The 16,449-nt window shown below is 45.9% G+C and overlaps 1 protein-coding gene across 4 annotated transcripts; it reads right to left on the reverse strand.

The window, feature by feature from the left end:
• Positions 1 to 5,726: 5,726 nt before the first annotated feature.
• LOC146757850 (uncharacterized) lies at positions 5,727 to 15,219 on the reverse strand. 4 transcript variants are annotated; one of them, XM_085519717.1, is made up of 8 exons: positions 14,931 to 15,219; positions 13,883 to 14,063; positions 12,383 to 12,619; positions 12,222 to 12,281; positions 11,684 to 11,995; positions 11,018 to 11,093; positions 10,460 to 10,546; positions 5,727 to 9,708 (listed from the first exon to the last, which is right to left on the reverse strand). In XM_085519717.1, the coding sequence occupies exons 3-8, from the start codon at positions 12,555 to 12,557 to the stop codon at positions 9,264 to 9,266; spliced, it is 1,155 nt and encodes a 384-aa protein (XP_085375843.1). In that variant the 5' UTR covers positions 12,558 to 12,619; positions 13,883 to 14,063; positions 14,931 to 15,219; the 3' UTR covers positions 5,727 to 9,263. The 4 variants fall into 4 exon arrangements, with proteins under 4 accessions (XP_085375843.1, XP_085375844.1, XP_085375842.1 ...); XM_085519718.1 differs by lacking the exon at positions 14,931 to 15,219 and adding an exon at positions 14,213 to 14,327; XM_085519716.1 differs by lacking the exon at positions 14,931 to 15,219 and adding an exon at positions 14,168 to 14,257.
• Between the last annotated feature and the right edge of the window lie 1,230 nt (positions 15,220 to 16,449).

Here is a 16,449-nt window from a genome sequence, read left to right on the forward strand (position 1 = left end):
GGCAAGCAGCAGGACAGAGGTTCCAGGTCAATGACATGACAGAGTTCAGATAGGGGATAATGGGCACAAACCCACAGGACATAAAAACTCATTAGTCCCAACGCCATGGGAGAGACTGCAGAGTGAACCCTGGGAAAGCAGAGCAGTAATGGGAGCGGGATGCTATAAAACATGAATCACAGCCTCCAAATGAGACAGTGGAAGTCGGGGACACACTTCTCATATTCTTTCCTGATGGCAGTGGGAACACTTAAGGGAAAGATTCAAGGAGCACTTGTATTCAGAGCTCGGAAAAACACTACAGAGCTCTTCAGTGATAATGTTAAACAAAATTGCAGTCATTTAGAAGAAAAATAAACCCAGCACCATTATATAAGTATAGTACAGTAGTCCCTATTCAAGTAGGGTCTGAATGCAGATGTGTTTGGGGACAAGGAAAAGGGGAGAAGTGCATTCACAAGGGGCTTCCCCCAGCCAGAGCAGCTCTTCTCCTTTGGCACTTCCCTCTGAGTAATGCTGTGCCACGGCTGAAATCAGGTAGGCATCTCTACCCAAGCAATGCTCAGAGAGCCCCAAAACAATATTTGTTCCTCTGTTGGATGCTTTGGTCTGACATTTCAGTCCTGCACAGCTCCATTGGTCTCAAATTGCCTGCACGGCTTTAGATGAAGGACAGAGTTGCTGCCGCTGCTCTTTAGGGTCTTTCCTCCACTGTAGTCTCAGTGTTGGGAACAGATAAAAGACAAAAGCACAAGAGATTATGGGAGTATTATCAGCTGGCTTTGAAAATAAATCAGAGGAAGGAGCTGTAGAAATGGCTTTTGATGACTTCTGGGGAACAGAATTTTGGTCAAGATTGGTTGTTTGAATCCTCCATGATATCCCATAATACATTGTTGTGCCCCAGAAATTAGTGGTAATTTAATTCCACTTACTCTTTTCCTCTCCTGAACTCCTGTCTTCTCATGCCCCTCTCAGCCCACTGCTCTGCCTTTGCAGTTCATTAAGGCATAACCAAGGCTCTGAGGCCGAAACAAAGCCAGACATAGAACTGAGAAAAAAAACAAAAAAGGATTATGACAAAATAAGGCTCCAACAAGATCCCACTGGTTTCCATGCATTACTAATGCAGTGCCAGAACCAAGAGCCAAGGAGCTGACATTTTAAGTAGAAAGGCCCTGTTTTCGCTAAGATCCTGCTCTGCTCTAGGTCTTGCTGGCATTAAGTGGCAGTAAGATCCCCAAGTGATTCACGCTCATCTTGAGCTTCCCCCTCAGTAAGTCTGCTCTTGTAAAGCCAAAAGGGAGCAAGTGGGGTTCAAAAAGCAGATGAGCTGCTGAAGTTGGTGTAACTACTCATGTAGAGAGGCACAGATGAGTCACTGATATCCGTGACACAGGCTCCCTTGGCTGTGGAACGAAAGACACTTTATCTAGATGAGAATTAGCATCTTCACTAGGCCAGCACTGAGCCTCAAAGTGGATTTTCCCATCTTCAGCTCTGAAGAGTCCTTTTAGGCTCAGATTCAAGCACCTCTACAGCCAGAGTCCATCAGCTTTGAAGGGCATAAAGTACCTTCAAGTCTGGGATGCCAGCTGCTGGCTCTGTCCCCATTTCTTAGGGGGTCACATTTTGAAATGAACACCCGTAGGCAGCAGGGAGGCTTTGGGGACACACCAGCTGCATTCAGCACGGTTCCTTTAGGAGACGTTCCTCCAAGCATCGTGGCACCCCCTCCCTTGTTGTAGGTTCTTCAGCAGGCATAGCACAACAACTATTTTTTTTCCCCTTTTGCTTGCTTACCCACTGCATAAAATTTCATTTCCTGAATTCACCCTCCCCGTGTTGTTCATTAAATTGTCTTTTCTTATTTACAGCAATGAGACTGTTAGGATGACACTCATGGATCTGTGCAGAGAGTTGAAATGTACCCACTTCAAACACCGCTCATGCGAGGAGTGGGTAGTTACGTTCAGACACAGTAGGAGATATAATATGCTGGGCCCAAATGTCAAATATAATCACAGGTGATATTAACCTCCCCAGCGAAAGGAATACATCCCTTTGTGCAATAACCTGGCTTTAATGTTCAAGATTGCTACAACGGATTAAACGGCAGCCCTTGATAAGTTGCCTACACTAAAAGCATCATGGAAATTGAAAACATAATGTACCTCACTTAAGTGATTCACACTATTAATATGTAGAGTCTTCTAAGCTATAGTTTTACCAAAGTTGAACAGTGGGAATAAGTGAGGACTTGTTTCCTCTTTCATTATAATTATTTCTAAACAGAAGAAAACAGGTGCCTTTATGTCCAGGGAAGACAGAAGTAAAATTGTTTCTGAGAAATGAGGGTTGATACCTTGAGCTATTCTATTCCATACAGAGGGAAAAGGAGCACCCACTGTTGCCCTTTTCCTGAAGGGATATGCAGCCACAGTTCCAATCACGTTTACATGTACATCACACATATCCACACAGAAGAAAATGGGCAAAAGAAAGTAAGTTCAGCAGATAAGTAATGAGCTTATTGCATTTCTTGATGGAAGCGGATGCTCATTATTATGGCAACATTGAATGAGATGCTGACAAGAAAGGCCGGATAGGCACACACAGCACGTGTACTCCATCACTCTGCCTGTGTCTCTCTGCAGATTCCAAACCTTGTGAGATTTAGAAATATCAGATTTTCTTTCAATTATGGTTCCTGAGAACCCATTTCTGAGGCAAGCTCCATGCTGGATATCTCAGCCCTCAGAGCCAAACTGTTCTGTTTAATCTACTTGTTGACTTTTCAGCTGTCATTGGTCAACAAAAAACATTTTGCAGCTGCTCCTGTTCCCTTGAAGGCTATTTAATACCCAGAGCTGCCATCTCTTCAGATATGGTGCACAGTGAGTCCACAAATCCCCAGTGCCACCTCTCCCTGCCTCCCAGCACTGCAATCGTCTTGGAAGCTTGGGATAAAGCTGCCTTGAAGCTTCCTTTCCTATGGCCAGCTATGCCTTGCCCACATCCCAGATGGCTTTGCAGCCCTATGAGACACCTATGTCCACCCCCTTCAGGAAATGCTGAAGGACAGAAGAGGCCAAATACATTTTCTCAGTGTACTCGGTAGTGCAACCACTGTTTCCCACTGCTTTGGTGATGCTGATGGGACATATGGGGCTGAATCTGGCATGCATCCTGTCCTCTTCCCAGTCCCCCATGGGGCAGTGAAAGCCCCTGGTAACACAGACACAGGCTGTGAGGAAGGTGTAGGGATGGGGTCTCACTCTTTCCACCCAGGTAGCAGCTCTCCCCGCTTTTCTGGTACAGATCTAAGATTCATTGTTCATGTAAAGCCCCAAAATGGCAGCATTCCTGTTCCCAAAGTCTCTGCCATTGGAGTGGGCACTGTTGCCTTTTGGATGTGTGTGTTATCTCTGTGCAAGGGAGAGAGCTGCTGCTCCTCCATAATGCCTGGTGAGGTGGGATAGGAATCACCCTTTAAAAGTTGATACTGAGACAAGATAAAGGTCAGACCAAAACAGGATCTCTAAATACAACACTTCCTCAGTCCTTATCCCTCTGCTTTGCAGAACACTCTTGTTATACCCAGCGACTAAGAGTCCCAGTGCACCAAAGCAATTTTCAGCAGCCCATGAAAAAAATCTTGAGGCATTATTGCTCATTAACATTGCCAGACAGGGAAGGCAAGGATAGGGGAAAGAGCTGAAACATCTTTGATTCTTCTACTATGATGGATTGCTCAATGAGAAACACACACAGCAAATCCACAGACAAGCCAGATAAACACTGAGGAGAGTTGCTCCCTTGTCATGCTGGAAATGCATATTTGAAGCAGGGTTTGGCCAATTCACTTTCTGCACACAACATTGTAAAGTGAGCAAACAACATGAGAGCTCTCAGCAGCCTCTCTCGTTTCTGTTTGTGGGAAAAATCATCATTGTATTTTTCCAGTGGTTTGTTGAAATCTAGGGACTGAAAACTGAATCCCACTCGTTGCTGATAAACTGATTGTCTTGTATCTGAACTTCTGCAGGCTGGAGTTATTGAGCAAAGCTGATGTTGGCTTCTGCAGTGAAAACCCAACCTTACAATGGCATCTCATGGATCCATGAGATTTATCCATCAAGGCAGAGCTTGTTGAAGCTGACACTGCACTGGATGGGCATACCATCAGAATCCACACAAGCGATAGCCTGTAGAAAATACAGGAGATCAAGCACAAGTCAGATGTTCCCAGCTTCCAAATTATGCACTGGAAAGCAGGTCTGTCCCTGCAGCTGCTGGGTCTCTTGGGGAGGAATTTCCCTCCTGAAAGCACAAGTTCTAGCACACTCCTTGCTATAAATGAAACCAGCAGTGTATAATATATAAATAGGAATTAGCTGGATTAATGGCAAGATTACAAAAAGCTGCAGTTCCCCTACCCAAACAACTCATTAAACTGATGGGTTTCATTTTTCACCCTAATGGTCTCGTTGGAAGCGTCACAAAAACACCGATGCTCGTTTCTTCCACTCCGAGGCAAGGAAAACAGAAACAGCATTGAACAGAGTGACAGCACTTCCAGAAAACGCAAACCCAATGGCTTCTCTTGGTTCTAGCTCCCCTAGAAAACAGCGAACTCCTCAGTGTGAGACATACAGAAGAGGGATCTGACCCTTTCCCAGCACCATTCCAGTAAACACATTGAAATTATAATAGCAGTGTTGTTGCCCCATTGAAGTCAGTGACTGTAGCACTCCTCTTGCTTAAGAAATGATGTATTTTTTTCACACTACCAGGATAAAGTCTAGCCTGCAATACATAGGTCATGAACTCATTCATCTCCACCTTCTGTGTGTCTGGGCACAGTGCTACTAGAATTAATAGAAATGATAATAAACTCCCATCTCCTTTGGATCATAAGAGTTTAACGATTATTCATTAGCAGGAGTACATTGGTTCTGCATCATCCTCACCCCATGCATGCCCAACACTGAGCTCTGCTGCTTGTATCTATGAGAAGCAATCAATAAGTACCATGCAGTCGTCAGCTTTGCAGGGTGCTAATTTCTCCCTTGCTGAGTTAGGCACACAGTTCCTTCCCATCGCTCCACCTAACTCCATTGGCCAAGTGAAAAAAGAAACAAAACAACAAAACCAACCCACCTAATAAAACATACCAGTAAGAGAGAACATGCCTCCAAACTGCATGATGTGGCTGGAGGAGTATGATGCTGTGGGACAACAGGCATGTGCTATTGACAAGGGGATGGCTGGAGCATGGTCCCACCGACCCTTATCTTCCTGTGCACAGGGGAAGAAGCTGAAAAGCTGTATCTATGCCCCAAATTCACCCTGGGAAGATTAGAATGGGGTTAGCATTGGGTTGAGAAGCCATCACACCCCTGTCCTCCCCCCCCTCCATTTAGGTACCTGGGCAAGGATGAATACAAAGGCTGAGCCTGCAGGAGGAAGAAGGCAGAGGGCCAGTGACCTCCATGAAATCCATATGTCATCAGGATGGCCTCTAGCTGCAGGTGGATGTATGGCCCAACTGTTCAAGCAATCTCAAATCTGACTCTAAGCAGAATATGCCACCTGGCTTGGGAGCTTCTATGGCAGGTTTCCACCAAGGCAATGCAAGCAGTCAACCCACAGTTGGAGGGCACCAAGCTGCTTCTTTTCTCTCTTTTTGGCCTCCGAATATAATTCATTTAAGCTCTCACAAGGCAATTCATATCCAGATTTTATTAGAAGTGCAAGGCCCTTTTATTTCCTCAGTGTATTCAGTGCACAGACAAATGGTGCCATGGTTAATTTTATTTCTGCTCTTTCTGTGTTTTAATAATGATCTCCCCAGTTCCATTTGACTCTGAATAGATTCTGGAGATAGAGAGATATGAGGCTGAATAATGTAATCATGAACAGAGAAATACTGGTGAAAATCACATGTAATGAGTATGTAACTGAAGCAGAGAGATGAAAGATATGAAATCTGATATATTTGCACACCTACCAGGTATGTGGCCATTCTCTCCAAAAATATGCAGTTATCCTTTCAAGAAAAAACGTAAAATGATGATGAAAAGGGACTTCTGTAAAAAATAATAAATAATAAAAAAATCAGAACCATTAATGCAATATACCTGGGTGGCTGTGGGCCCACACCTCCATTCTCTGTCTTTCACCGTGTTTTAAAAGCCAAATAAGATAAAGACATAGCAGAACAAAACAAGAAAAACTCACTTCTTGTGATGCTCTTTGTGTGCTGAATGCCACAAGAACATGAGAGTTTTGAGAGAGCCCAGCTTGGCATTTTATCATTCTGTGGCCGTGCAGCTGAGCTCTCCCTGGTTTGCATCCCAGTTCCTTGGGTTGGCTGATAGAGCATCCAGAACAATTAAGCACAAAGCACTTCCATCACTAATTCTGCTTGGAGCAAGCTCAGAGCATCTCCTGGAGCTGGTGGCAGCTGCCTGGGGCTCTTGCAAAGGCAGCCTGCTTTTGTAAAGCTTAATTAAAACACCAGAAAAGATTCAGTTACATTTCAGCATCAATCCTTAAACCAATGCTCACAATTTGCATGATTTCATTAAACTGTGCTACACTTTCTAGGGGATTCACTGAATGGGAGCACTGCTTTTAATAAGGTGTTACGTCTTCACCTGATTCATCTCAGCAGAAAGACCTGTCCTGCTTCTCCCAGTAATTCCTTTAAAGCGAAAGGTTAACACAGTGTAGTCAAGCTGCTCTTCATTACTTAGAGAGGGATTCAGGCTTTGAACATCCCCAGGTGAAGTGGCTCTGGCACAAACCCTCCTCCTCCTCCATCTTCCCTGACCCTTCACCCCCGAGGGGATGCCCCATCCCTGCGCTGTGATCTCCCCTCCTGAGGCTGATTAGCCTGAGCTGGAGTTCAGGGCAGGAGAGCCCTGGCTTCCTTGTGCAGGTGCTTGATCGTCAGTGTCTGAGTGCTCCCAATTAGCCTGCAGCCACTGTCTCGGCTCCACAAATACCTCACAAATGAAGTTTAATGAAATGCCACCTGCATTGCCTTTCTTCAGCCCTCTCTGCTGTATCAAAGCCTTCAGAAGTGCCTGAGGACAAAGTTTATTACCTGGAAGAGCCCATTTGAACATGGTCTCATTAGTGCTGATGCTGCTGCACATGGAGCTGGGCAGCAGCCAGCAGCCCATAACCCCAGCCCTGATTTGGGGGGAATTCTGGGGTTCTTGACAGAAAGGTTCCCAGGCTCAGCTGCTTCCAGCAGAGCTAATTAGAGACATCTTGTTTCAGGAGCCGTCAGTACCTGCAGTCAGTCTGTCCCTGCAGTTTGCTTTCTACCTCCTTTCATGGTAACGATCTGCAGCTCAGCAAGGAGGAAAGCAACACAGTGTTTTAATATTTTACTAAGTAACACTAGCGAGCTGGCTTTCCAGGCTGCAGCTTGGCAAGGGATGTGGCGAAGCACCAGGAAGTTGGATAAAGGCAGAAAGAGCACCCAGGGTTTAGCAGTTCTGAAGAAGCATCCTCACCATTGCATCCTGCTGCTGGGGGAGCTGGAAACCAGAGATGCACAAAGCCCAAGGTGCTGGTGCCAAAGTGCATTGAAATCAGGCTACCTGTGCCTCCTCGATCCTCCCCTTTGGTAAGCCAACACTCAAAGCATCACCTGGGGTGCTTGCCTGAGCAGTAAGGCCAACCTGAGGTCCTCAGTAACACACCAATGGAATGGCAGCCACATTTTAAGGGCTGTTTGGGGCAATTTTGCTCATCATAAACCAGAGGTATACATGGCTCCAGGTGACTGGGTTCAACTGCTGCTCACATCAAGGTCCATGCTAACAAGAAACCACCCCTGACACCTTCACGTGGTTGAGAGGAAGGAGAAACAGGAGAAATATCATCAGTTATTGATTCCAGCAATGGAACATGACTACTAAACACATCTAATCTTTTTGCCACCAAAAGCAAAATGCCTCAGGGTATTTCCTTAGTGATCTGCTTTTAGAATTAGATAAAGGGAGGCAAGGAGGAACATCCTGAAAATAACACTATTTTTTTTTCCACCCTATTTTGCAGTACATTTGTTTTGCACTGTTATTTCTTGCGTGGCTGTGAAGATATTAAAACCAAAAACAAAGAAAAATATATAAATTAAACCGAACACTTTAACTCAAAGCGACTGACAGCTCCTTGTCTGAATAACTTCAAAATCAAGAAACAATTCATGTCTGAGTAACTTTTCTATCAGGGAATGTTTGGCAATTTGCAGCACTCCTGTCAGGTAAATGAGTGCCAGGATGTTTTTTTTCCTAGTCCTTTTTCACAGCTTCTCACACAGGGGGAAAAAAAACCAAAACAAAACAAGCCAATTCTACCTGGAATTTCTTAGCTAAGATACAAACACTGTGCTTAAATTATAATGGCTGCACCACAATGTGTCTGATCTTTGAATGAAAGCTGTACCTGTTTGGCCACTTTTTGCCCCCATTGCTTGCCCCCATTCACAGAAAGATGCAGGATTTCTCCATGGAGATTATCTAGTTTTAAAAGGAAATCATTGCAATGCAACTTCTATAGGAGAACTTCTCTATTTCAGCAGACTTCATTAGTGCAGACACTTCTTCCAGACAGCCACATTAAAATACAGGGGGGAAAATAAAAGGAAATAATCCCTCTCTGAAGGTTTCATGGCACTGTGTTAATGAGCCTGCCCTTCTGTTACCACGAGAAGCTGCAGTAAGTGTTCAAAAACGGAGTAGGTGTTATCCACAGGATGAGGGGACTGCTGTGCCACGCAGGGCGAAGTCACATTGGGTGCTCCAAAGTCCCTGTGCGAATGGAGCTGCTGCTTTCTTGGGGCTACAGCTCCTGCCCCACCACCAATCTCCTTCTGTGACCACTGCAAGGTAGAACAAGGCTTGCTCACCAATTCACACTTGGATCCAATGGGAAATCTCCATCCTTTGAGTGTGTCCATCAAAAAGACCCAAGGATCAACACCCAGCCAGGAGTTGAGGCTGGAACACAGACTGGAGTGGACAAAACTGGTGAAGTGCTGGCAGATGTGCAAACCTGGAGCCAAGCTCAGCAAACTTCCCTCTGCTTAATGCAAGTAGATGTTTGTGAAAGGTTTGTATCATCCTCAGTGCCTCAGGAGGAAACAGCCAATGCAGCAGCAATGCAGATATGATATTTTTAGGCAGGATGCTCAGGTGCACCAATGAGAAGGGTAGGGCCAGAGACACCAAATCACCCCAATATCAGAGACATTCTGTCTTAAACTTCTGCCTCAGAGCTTTCTGCACGTTTTGTATCTTCTCCGTGATCACCGTATCACTGAGATGGTCCCCAAACTTCTGTTTCAGCAGCACCCTGATGATTTTGATGCAGCGTTCATCCATCATGGGCTTTGCCTCTCGGAAAGTGTTGCCTCTGCGCCCCGTGATGGAGTGGCTCTGGATGTAGTCAGACGTGAAGAGCTTGTAGAGCAGCGTCTTGCAGGCAGTGCTGATCTTCTGGTCAAAGCGAATTGCTTCACGGAGCTGTTCCTTGGTGTAGCCATTGAAGAGCTCCACCACCTCGCAGGGCTGCCTGTGGGGCTCCTCCTGGAAGGACAGGGATTCCAGCCTCTGGACCTTCTTCTTCAGAGAGAGAACGTCCTGTTGGAGGTCTGAGACCATCCTTTCCAGCTGCTCTATCTTCTCCCTGGAAAATTAAACCAAGGGATAATAGGCTTTGAGGTGGCAGGAAAGACAGCACGGCCTCAACACAGCCATTGCTAAAGCTGAAACACCTCCACCCACACCATGCTGGTTTGCTTCCTGCAAAAGGGCACAGGACAAGAGCACCAGCCCACTCCATTTTGCCAGGAGCAAGGCAAGAGCACAGAATGCCATGGTCAGAGCTTTCCAGAAGCCCCAAAATGTTCTGAGTTTAACCCCCAGCTTCACTTTGTCATGCATGCAAAGAGACCTTGATGCTCAATTTTCTTCTAAGTTTTAGGAAATATATCAGCCCTGCAAGTCCCAGGAGGCATGTATTCACGGTATGAAAGAATGGACATGCAGGAAATGACAAAGCAAGTGCAATGAGGTGATTTTTGGCACCTGTCTCTTGGCAGTAAAAAATGTCCCCAGTAGCTATTTCATCACTGGGTACACGTCATCGAAGTAATGGGCAATAAAGCAAGCAATGCAGTCATGCTCAAACATGATAGGTGTCATTTTGATGGTTATGAGCAAGAGCTCTGTGGTTTTTTTTGCACTGTTTTAGATCTTTCTTGCATCTCTAACTCTGAGCTCTACAAACAGGACAAACGCTGGGCTCTGATTGTACAGACACTGAGCAGCTCTTGGCTCTAAAATGACACTATTTTGTCACCCAGCTGCAGACTCAGTATTCTTTCCTATAAGGAGGAAAATACAATTAAGAACAAGTGCCTCCTTTGGCTAATTACCTTTCCATTTCACCGGGAGCAAATTTTTTCTGCACTCTCTCAAAGCCATCCATCTCCTGCACAGTGTCCAGCTTTTCGTCTTCACAGCTGGAAGAAACAAGCAATCTAAAAAGCAATGCCACAAGCTCCGCACTCCTGCTGCGGTCATTCTTGATGAGCATTATCTGGAATTCAAGGGTTGACAGCAAAGTCAGCTCTGGTTTCATTTACAGCAAAACCAGAGCAAATCAAGAGGAAGTAAGTGGGGTTCCTCATACAGACAACCTCCTGAGTATCCCTTTCCAGGTGGAGAAAGCCCCACACACCAGTGCTGGGAGCTCCCATTTGACTCACCAATGGACCAGGTCTCCAGAAAATAAGGGAGTCGCTCACTCTGCAGGATCAATGTAGTCACATTAACTGCCATTGTCCTCAGTGCTTTGGGTTTAAGTCTATATTAACATCTACTCAGACAGCACCACCAGGACATAAAGGACCAGAGTGGTCAGACTGCACTGTATGAAATTAATTTACATAGTATGAGACATTCAAGGTTCTCACCACACTTTAAGGTCTCACCTGTTCAGACAGATGCGTTGCTGACATTGGGACAAGATGCCATCTGACTTCCTCTTCATTGCCAGGGCAACGTAATCTAAAAGGCAGGGATGGGGAACAAGCTGAACTAACCCGCTGTTGACAAGGGCAGCACCTGGATCCTTTTGTCTCCAGAACAAATTACCTAAACACTCCTGCTAGACTACACAGCAACACATTGTACCCTTTGCATAAACAGAATAATCCAGACCTGCTTTCCAGGATCAAACAAGCAGGATTTTGTTTTTAGATAGAGGAGGTATCTGAAGGGCTTCTTCTGTTTCCATTACAAAAGACACAGCAGGCAAAGCAAGAAGAGCCAATGTACCTCTGGTCACTGCTGTTAGCCAGCAAGTAGATAATGCACCGGGGTATTTCTGTAACTCCTTAGTACATGCACTAGTGAATGGACAAGGGGGAACAGCTGGTTCATGGTACAGCAGACACTCTATGCTCCCACACATGCATCTCCCTTTAGACAGCCCTCCTGGAAGAGACCTCCCTGGTATAAAGGACCAGAAGATGGAATCCTAACCCCACAGATGTGAAGCAAAGCAGGGATCTCCTAGCTATTGTACAGATTCCTAGCCCAGCCCACCCATCAGGAGACAGCCAAAAGTCAATGCCCCAACTTACAGCCACAGTTACCTTTGGTAGTGGTGCCAGCTCTGTCCTCCTCACTCTGGGAAGTTCCTGGCACAGCCAGGCTGACAAAAGTGGCTGGGGGGGTGAAGGTGCTGGTGGGATGGGGTGGCCCCAGGGAACATCTCTCCTTGGTGATGGAGGGGCTGCCAGCACTGCAGGGCAGGCCAGGCTCAGCTGCCTGCAGCAGTGGCTTCCCAGAGTAAGTCCTGTCTGTGTGGTATTTCCTGCATGCATTCACCTGGGTCCATTTTGGGAAGGTTTTCCTGGATTTTTTTGGCTGGGGTGGCATCATACTATGGACAGCTGGTTCGTCTTCTGAAAGAAAGGCAGATACTCAAGCCGTTTAATAGGGTATCCTTGCTGTGCATCTCCCTGCTCCCATGTGCTGCTGTTTACCTTGATATCAGGGCTGTGCTGGAACACTCAGCAGCCTCCCACCCAGAAATACCATTGAAGGCAGAAAGGTGCAATCTTCAATTATTTTCTCACCAAAACCCTCATCCTACCATATTAAAGGGTCCAAAGCAAAGACATAACTCACTTAACTTCTCCAGGAGTTGTCTGTCTTCCAGCAGCTTCTTCTCCAAAGCATCTTTATGCTCTGTAGCAAGAGAGGACATTTTAGCATCAAAATTCTTCTCTTAGGGCTGCTCCCAGGCAGCCCCAAATTGTGAGCTCCCAAACTGGAGGGGTGTCACTCACCACTTATGCCTTCCACAATACCCCAGTAAAGCCCACTGAAGCCGGGGCAGCGGGCCAGCACCTGCTCACCCACAGCATAGAGATGGAAGGGCTTGCGGGGCTCCTTGATGTTCTCCATGCTGATGACGCGGCTGCCATCAGGCCAGCTGATGAGCACGTAGAGCTTGGCCGACATCAGGGCTGCCCACCTGGAGCAGGAATGCTCTGCAAATGGAGTTCTACCTGAGGCAGTGAGACCTGGAGATACAAAGCATGTGTCCATGTGTCTTTTCTACCAGTTATTTCTCCTTCCCTATTCACTGAACCATAGACTGGCTTAGGTTGGAAAAGACCTTACAGATTATCTAGTTCCAATTTGCTACCATGAGCAGGAATCCTCTCTTTCTGTGCTTAACTTGTCCCCATACCCATCCCTGGAGAGCTGTCCCAGAACCAAACAGGACAAAAGCCCACATGCTTTTCCATTTGCAGAACTGCATCTCCAGCCACGTGTTGTGTCACCCAAGGTCAGGCAGGGCCAGCTGACACATGGGATGAGCTGAGCAGAGCCTAGAAGAGCCACCAAACAGGGACAGGCTAGTTCCTCTGCAGCAGGAATTAGCGCAGCTTAATTGAGTTCAACTTCGCTACAGCAATTTGCCGCAGAGGAGGATTGTATCTATGCAATATCAGGGTAGTGCAGAGAAAATACTCTAAAAGACCCCAGTGTATTCCAGGAAAGGATCATTCCTTTGCCTGTACAGCTGTTTTGTTTGGTAAATGTCAGACTGCTTTGATAAGGAGGGCATCAAATTATCTCTATTTCATGCACGGGGAAACTGAGGCACAGAGCAGAGAAGTCCTATTCTGGTTCCATATCCCTATTAAAGCTGTGTCTGGCTGAGATTCCCCTCACCTGGGAGGTTCAGTTCCCCCCTGGAGAACTTTCTTCCTCCCCTCTCCAAGCATTCAGCTGCAGCAAAGCTGCATGAGGAAGCTGTAGCACTCCCCAGCCCACTCTGCTGGCACAATGCACACCTGGCTCACTCCAGTCCTGACCCAGACACACTCTAGGATTTATTTTTATAAGGAGGGAAGCACCACGCACCAGTGAATCCTATGGTAACTCACTCCCCACATCCCTCTCCCACAGGGCTGGATGCTCTGCAGACCCAGGAAGGGTACAGAGAGCCTGAATAAACTGAGGTATATGAACAGCTGAGATCCCTCCCTCACAAGAACACAGCTGTCTTAAAGAGGTCAATATTCCAAACAGCAAATAACCCCAGCCTCCCCCCCCAAAAAAAGCTCTCTAAAACACTTTTCCTTTCTTTAACATTTAAAGAAAATAAAGCAACACCGATGTCCAACAGCTGCTGCTGCTCCTTCCTGCCCCACTTACCAGTTGCTCACTTGCCTTATCAAATGCAACAAAACTACACAAATTCACAAACAGAGAAAGGGAGAGAGAGGGAAAGAAAGAGAGTCCAACATCTTGATATAACAGAGCCCCATCCTTGCCTGGTTAGCACTGCTCCAGGTGTTGAGTCTTGCAAAATGCTTCCTGTCTATGCAGATCTCAGCTGCCTGCTCCAGGGAAGGAGGTGACCGGACATTCCTTTGCCTTGGGTTTGTCCTTTCACTGCAGTTTCTTGTCAGGTCTCCTTTGTCTGGCTTAGAAAGCTCCCACCTGCTGTCCTCACTGCATCAAAAAAAAAATAGAATAAAAATTAAAATCCCTTTCTTTCTTCCTAGTTGTTTTGTTTCAGCATTATTATTCCTCTTATTTTACCCCCATACACACACATTATATATATACATTCCTTAGCTTGTTTCAGGTCTGTTTCTTACAGGGAGAGAATGCAGAAGAGAAGAGGAAAAAAGCCTTGGGTTTTTTGGAGCATGAATAAACCTTGCATTTCCATGAGTTATTCATGAATAATTCATGAAAATGCATGATTAATTCAGGTTCATGAATTATTCAGGAATAATTCTCGAACATTCCTGGTTAATTCATGCTCACACAGCCAGTGAGTCAGGCTCTAGGGCTTGGCGAATTCCTTTCTCCCCCAGACAGGAGAAGAGAAGCTTAGAGACAGCTGCATTGTGCACTTCCCATTTGCTGAGCCTTAGAAGAAAACAGTCTGCAGGCCTTTTATTTTTTCTCCTTTTATTTATTTATTTTTTTTTAATGAAACAAGGACTTGAAGAAGAGATCTGAAATGCCTGCAGCCTTCTGGACACAAAGGAATAGTATGGCACCGAAAAAAGAAAGAGAGAAAAAGGAAGAGTGGAACTGCTCTCCAAAGGAAGCCTGGCAGCAAGTTTTTCTCCCTTTCAAAGCATCTTCTGGACTGATTGAGCCTTTTCTTCTCCCCTTCCTCCACAGCTCTCCCTGGTTAAGATGCACATTGGATGCTTTGGCATCACGTTGTTGCAATGCCTGTAAGCAAAGCAGCACTCTGCCTTGGGGATGTTGTGCTCTGCAGGACAGCCAGTCCTGAGCTTCAGGGTGACACACAGGGGCTTCCCCCACCTCCCCAAACCCACTGTGACAGCAGCTAAAGACCTTGCACATCTGAAGACATCACCAAGTCCTTCCATCACGGTGCTGGGCTTTGTAGGTCACTCCTCATTTCTGTTAACATCCTCCATGCCCTTGGAGGAAGGTGGCTGTGGCACAACTCTGCCCCTGGGAGGGATTTTCTGGCTGATATGGCAGCAAAAAGGCCTTAATCAGTGTTGGAAATCATCCTCAGTGCATTGGGTCTGAGCAAAGCTATGACCATCACCACGCTGATGCCTCCCAACAGGAGATGATCCTCAGTTTGTGATAGTCCTCGGTCCCGTGGCCAGTCCTGCCAATGAGAATTTGGCCATTAACAACCCAGTATTCTCAATCAACAAAACAGAACCACCTCAGCAACCCCAAATCCCACAGATCAGCTCATCCTGTAGTTGAAACACACAGGTTTTCGATATTTCAAGCTCCCAGTTCTCAGAAATCAAAGTACAAATTTAGTTAGAACACACCTCCAGCTAAAATACAAGGATTTAGTTTTGTCAGAGCCCACAAGGAAGAAAAGTTCCCACAGACTGGGATGGCCACCTGTTAGCTAAGGTACATTGGGTTGGAGCCATCTCAGCTCTGTCCATGGACGCTGCTTCCACACTAGGACATCCCAATCCAGCCCCTACATAATATGGGAAAGGAAGATTTCAGATGTTTAGTGAGATATCATAAGGGGACCTCATGGGGCAAGAAAACATAAGGAAATTCCATGAATTGCAGTATTTACAGCTCAAAGAAACAGCCATCAGCCCAGGAAAACCAGACTTTAAAAAAGAGATCCAAGGATATTGAAATGTATCACAGCAGATACAAGTATTGAAAAGAAAAAACAAAGAGATATCTGAAATCTGTGAAACTTTGAACCACGCTGCTGAAGAGGAATTACATATGAAGTATCGGAAAAGCAATGATGAGCGGAGAAATAATAGAGGCACCTAACAATGGCTATGAGATTGGATTCCGCTTTTGTGCAGGACCTGTTCCGAATGAAATCTGCTTGCAAATTGGCCTTGCTCAAGCAAACACTGTTTGCTTTCCTATGAAAAAATGGCAATGTGCAACGTGGAGTGGTCGAAGAGAGCAAGTCTGTATGTATCCAAGGCATGAGCTGCAAGCTGGATATGGGGACCCAGGTATTTAGCAATGCCCCTTTGTCTTCAGTCTTGGTTGGGATGGCATGTAGGGCCAGAGAGGTCATTAGACTGAATCTGGGACATGAGTTTATGGCCATCTGTGTGACACTGTGGTATAAGTCACTGCCTGTACCAGAAAATAACCACCTGGTGGCATTTTGCAATTTCAGTGACAATAAGTACAAGTCACATCTCTGCTTACAGTACCAGAACACTGAAACACGATCCAGGCTAACGAAGCTGATAATTAAACACATTTTAATTAAGGGATCATCTCTTTCCTAGTAGGCTAGAAATGAGTTAGATTGCTAAGAAATGGGGAACAAAGCAACTATCAGAGGTCAGCAGTCACCAGGTCTGGTACAGGTAAGCCCTACCCTTGG

The sequence above is a fragment of the Coturnix japonica genome, chromosome 19 (assembly GCF_054131305.1).
Source record: "Coturnix japonica strain WE chromosome 19, WE-NBRP24, whole genome shotgun sequence".
NCBI lineage: Eukaryota > Metazoa > Chordata > Aves > Galliformes > Phasianidae > Coturnix > Coturnix japonica.

What these genes read in the sequence shown, in the direction of transcription:
- LOC146757850 (XM_085519715.1), bottom strand. Translation starts at nt 12,644, where the DNA reads ATGGACACATGCTTTGTATCTCCAGGTCTCACTGCCTCAGGTAGAACT. An exon ending in CAACGCATCTGTCTGAACAG is followed by an intron (nt 10,547 to 11,017) that starts GTGAGACCTTAA and finishes TGTTTCTTCCAG; the next exon opens with CTGTGAAGACGAAAAGCTGG. An exon ending in GCTCCCGGTGAAATGGAAAG is followed by an intron (nt 9,709 to 10,459) that starts GTAATTAGCCAA and finishes TTAATTTTCCAG; the next exon opens with GGAGAAGATAGAGCAGCTGG.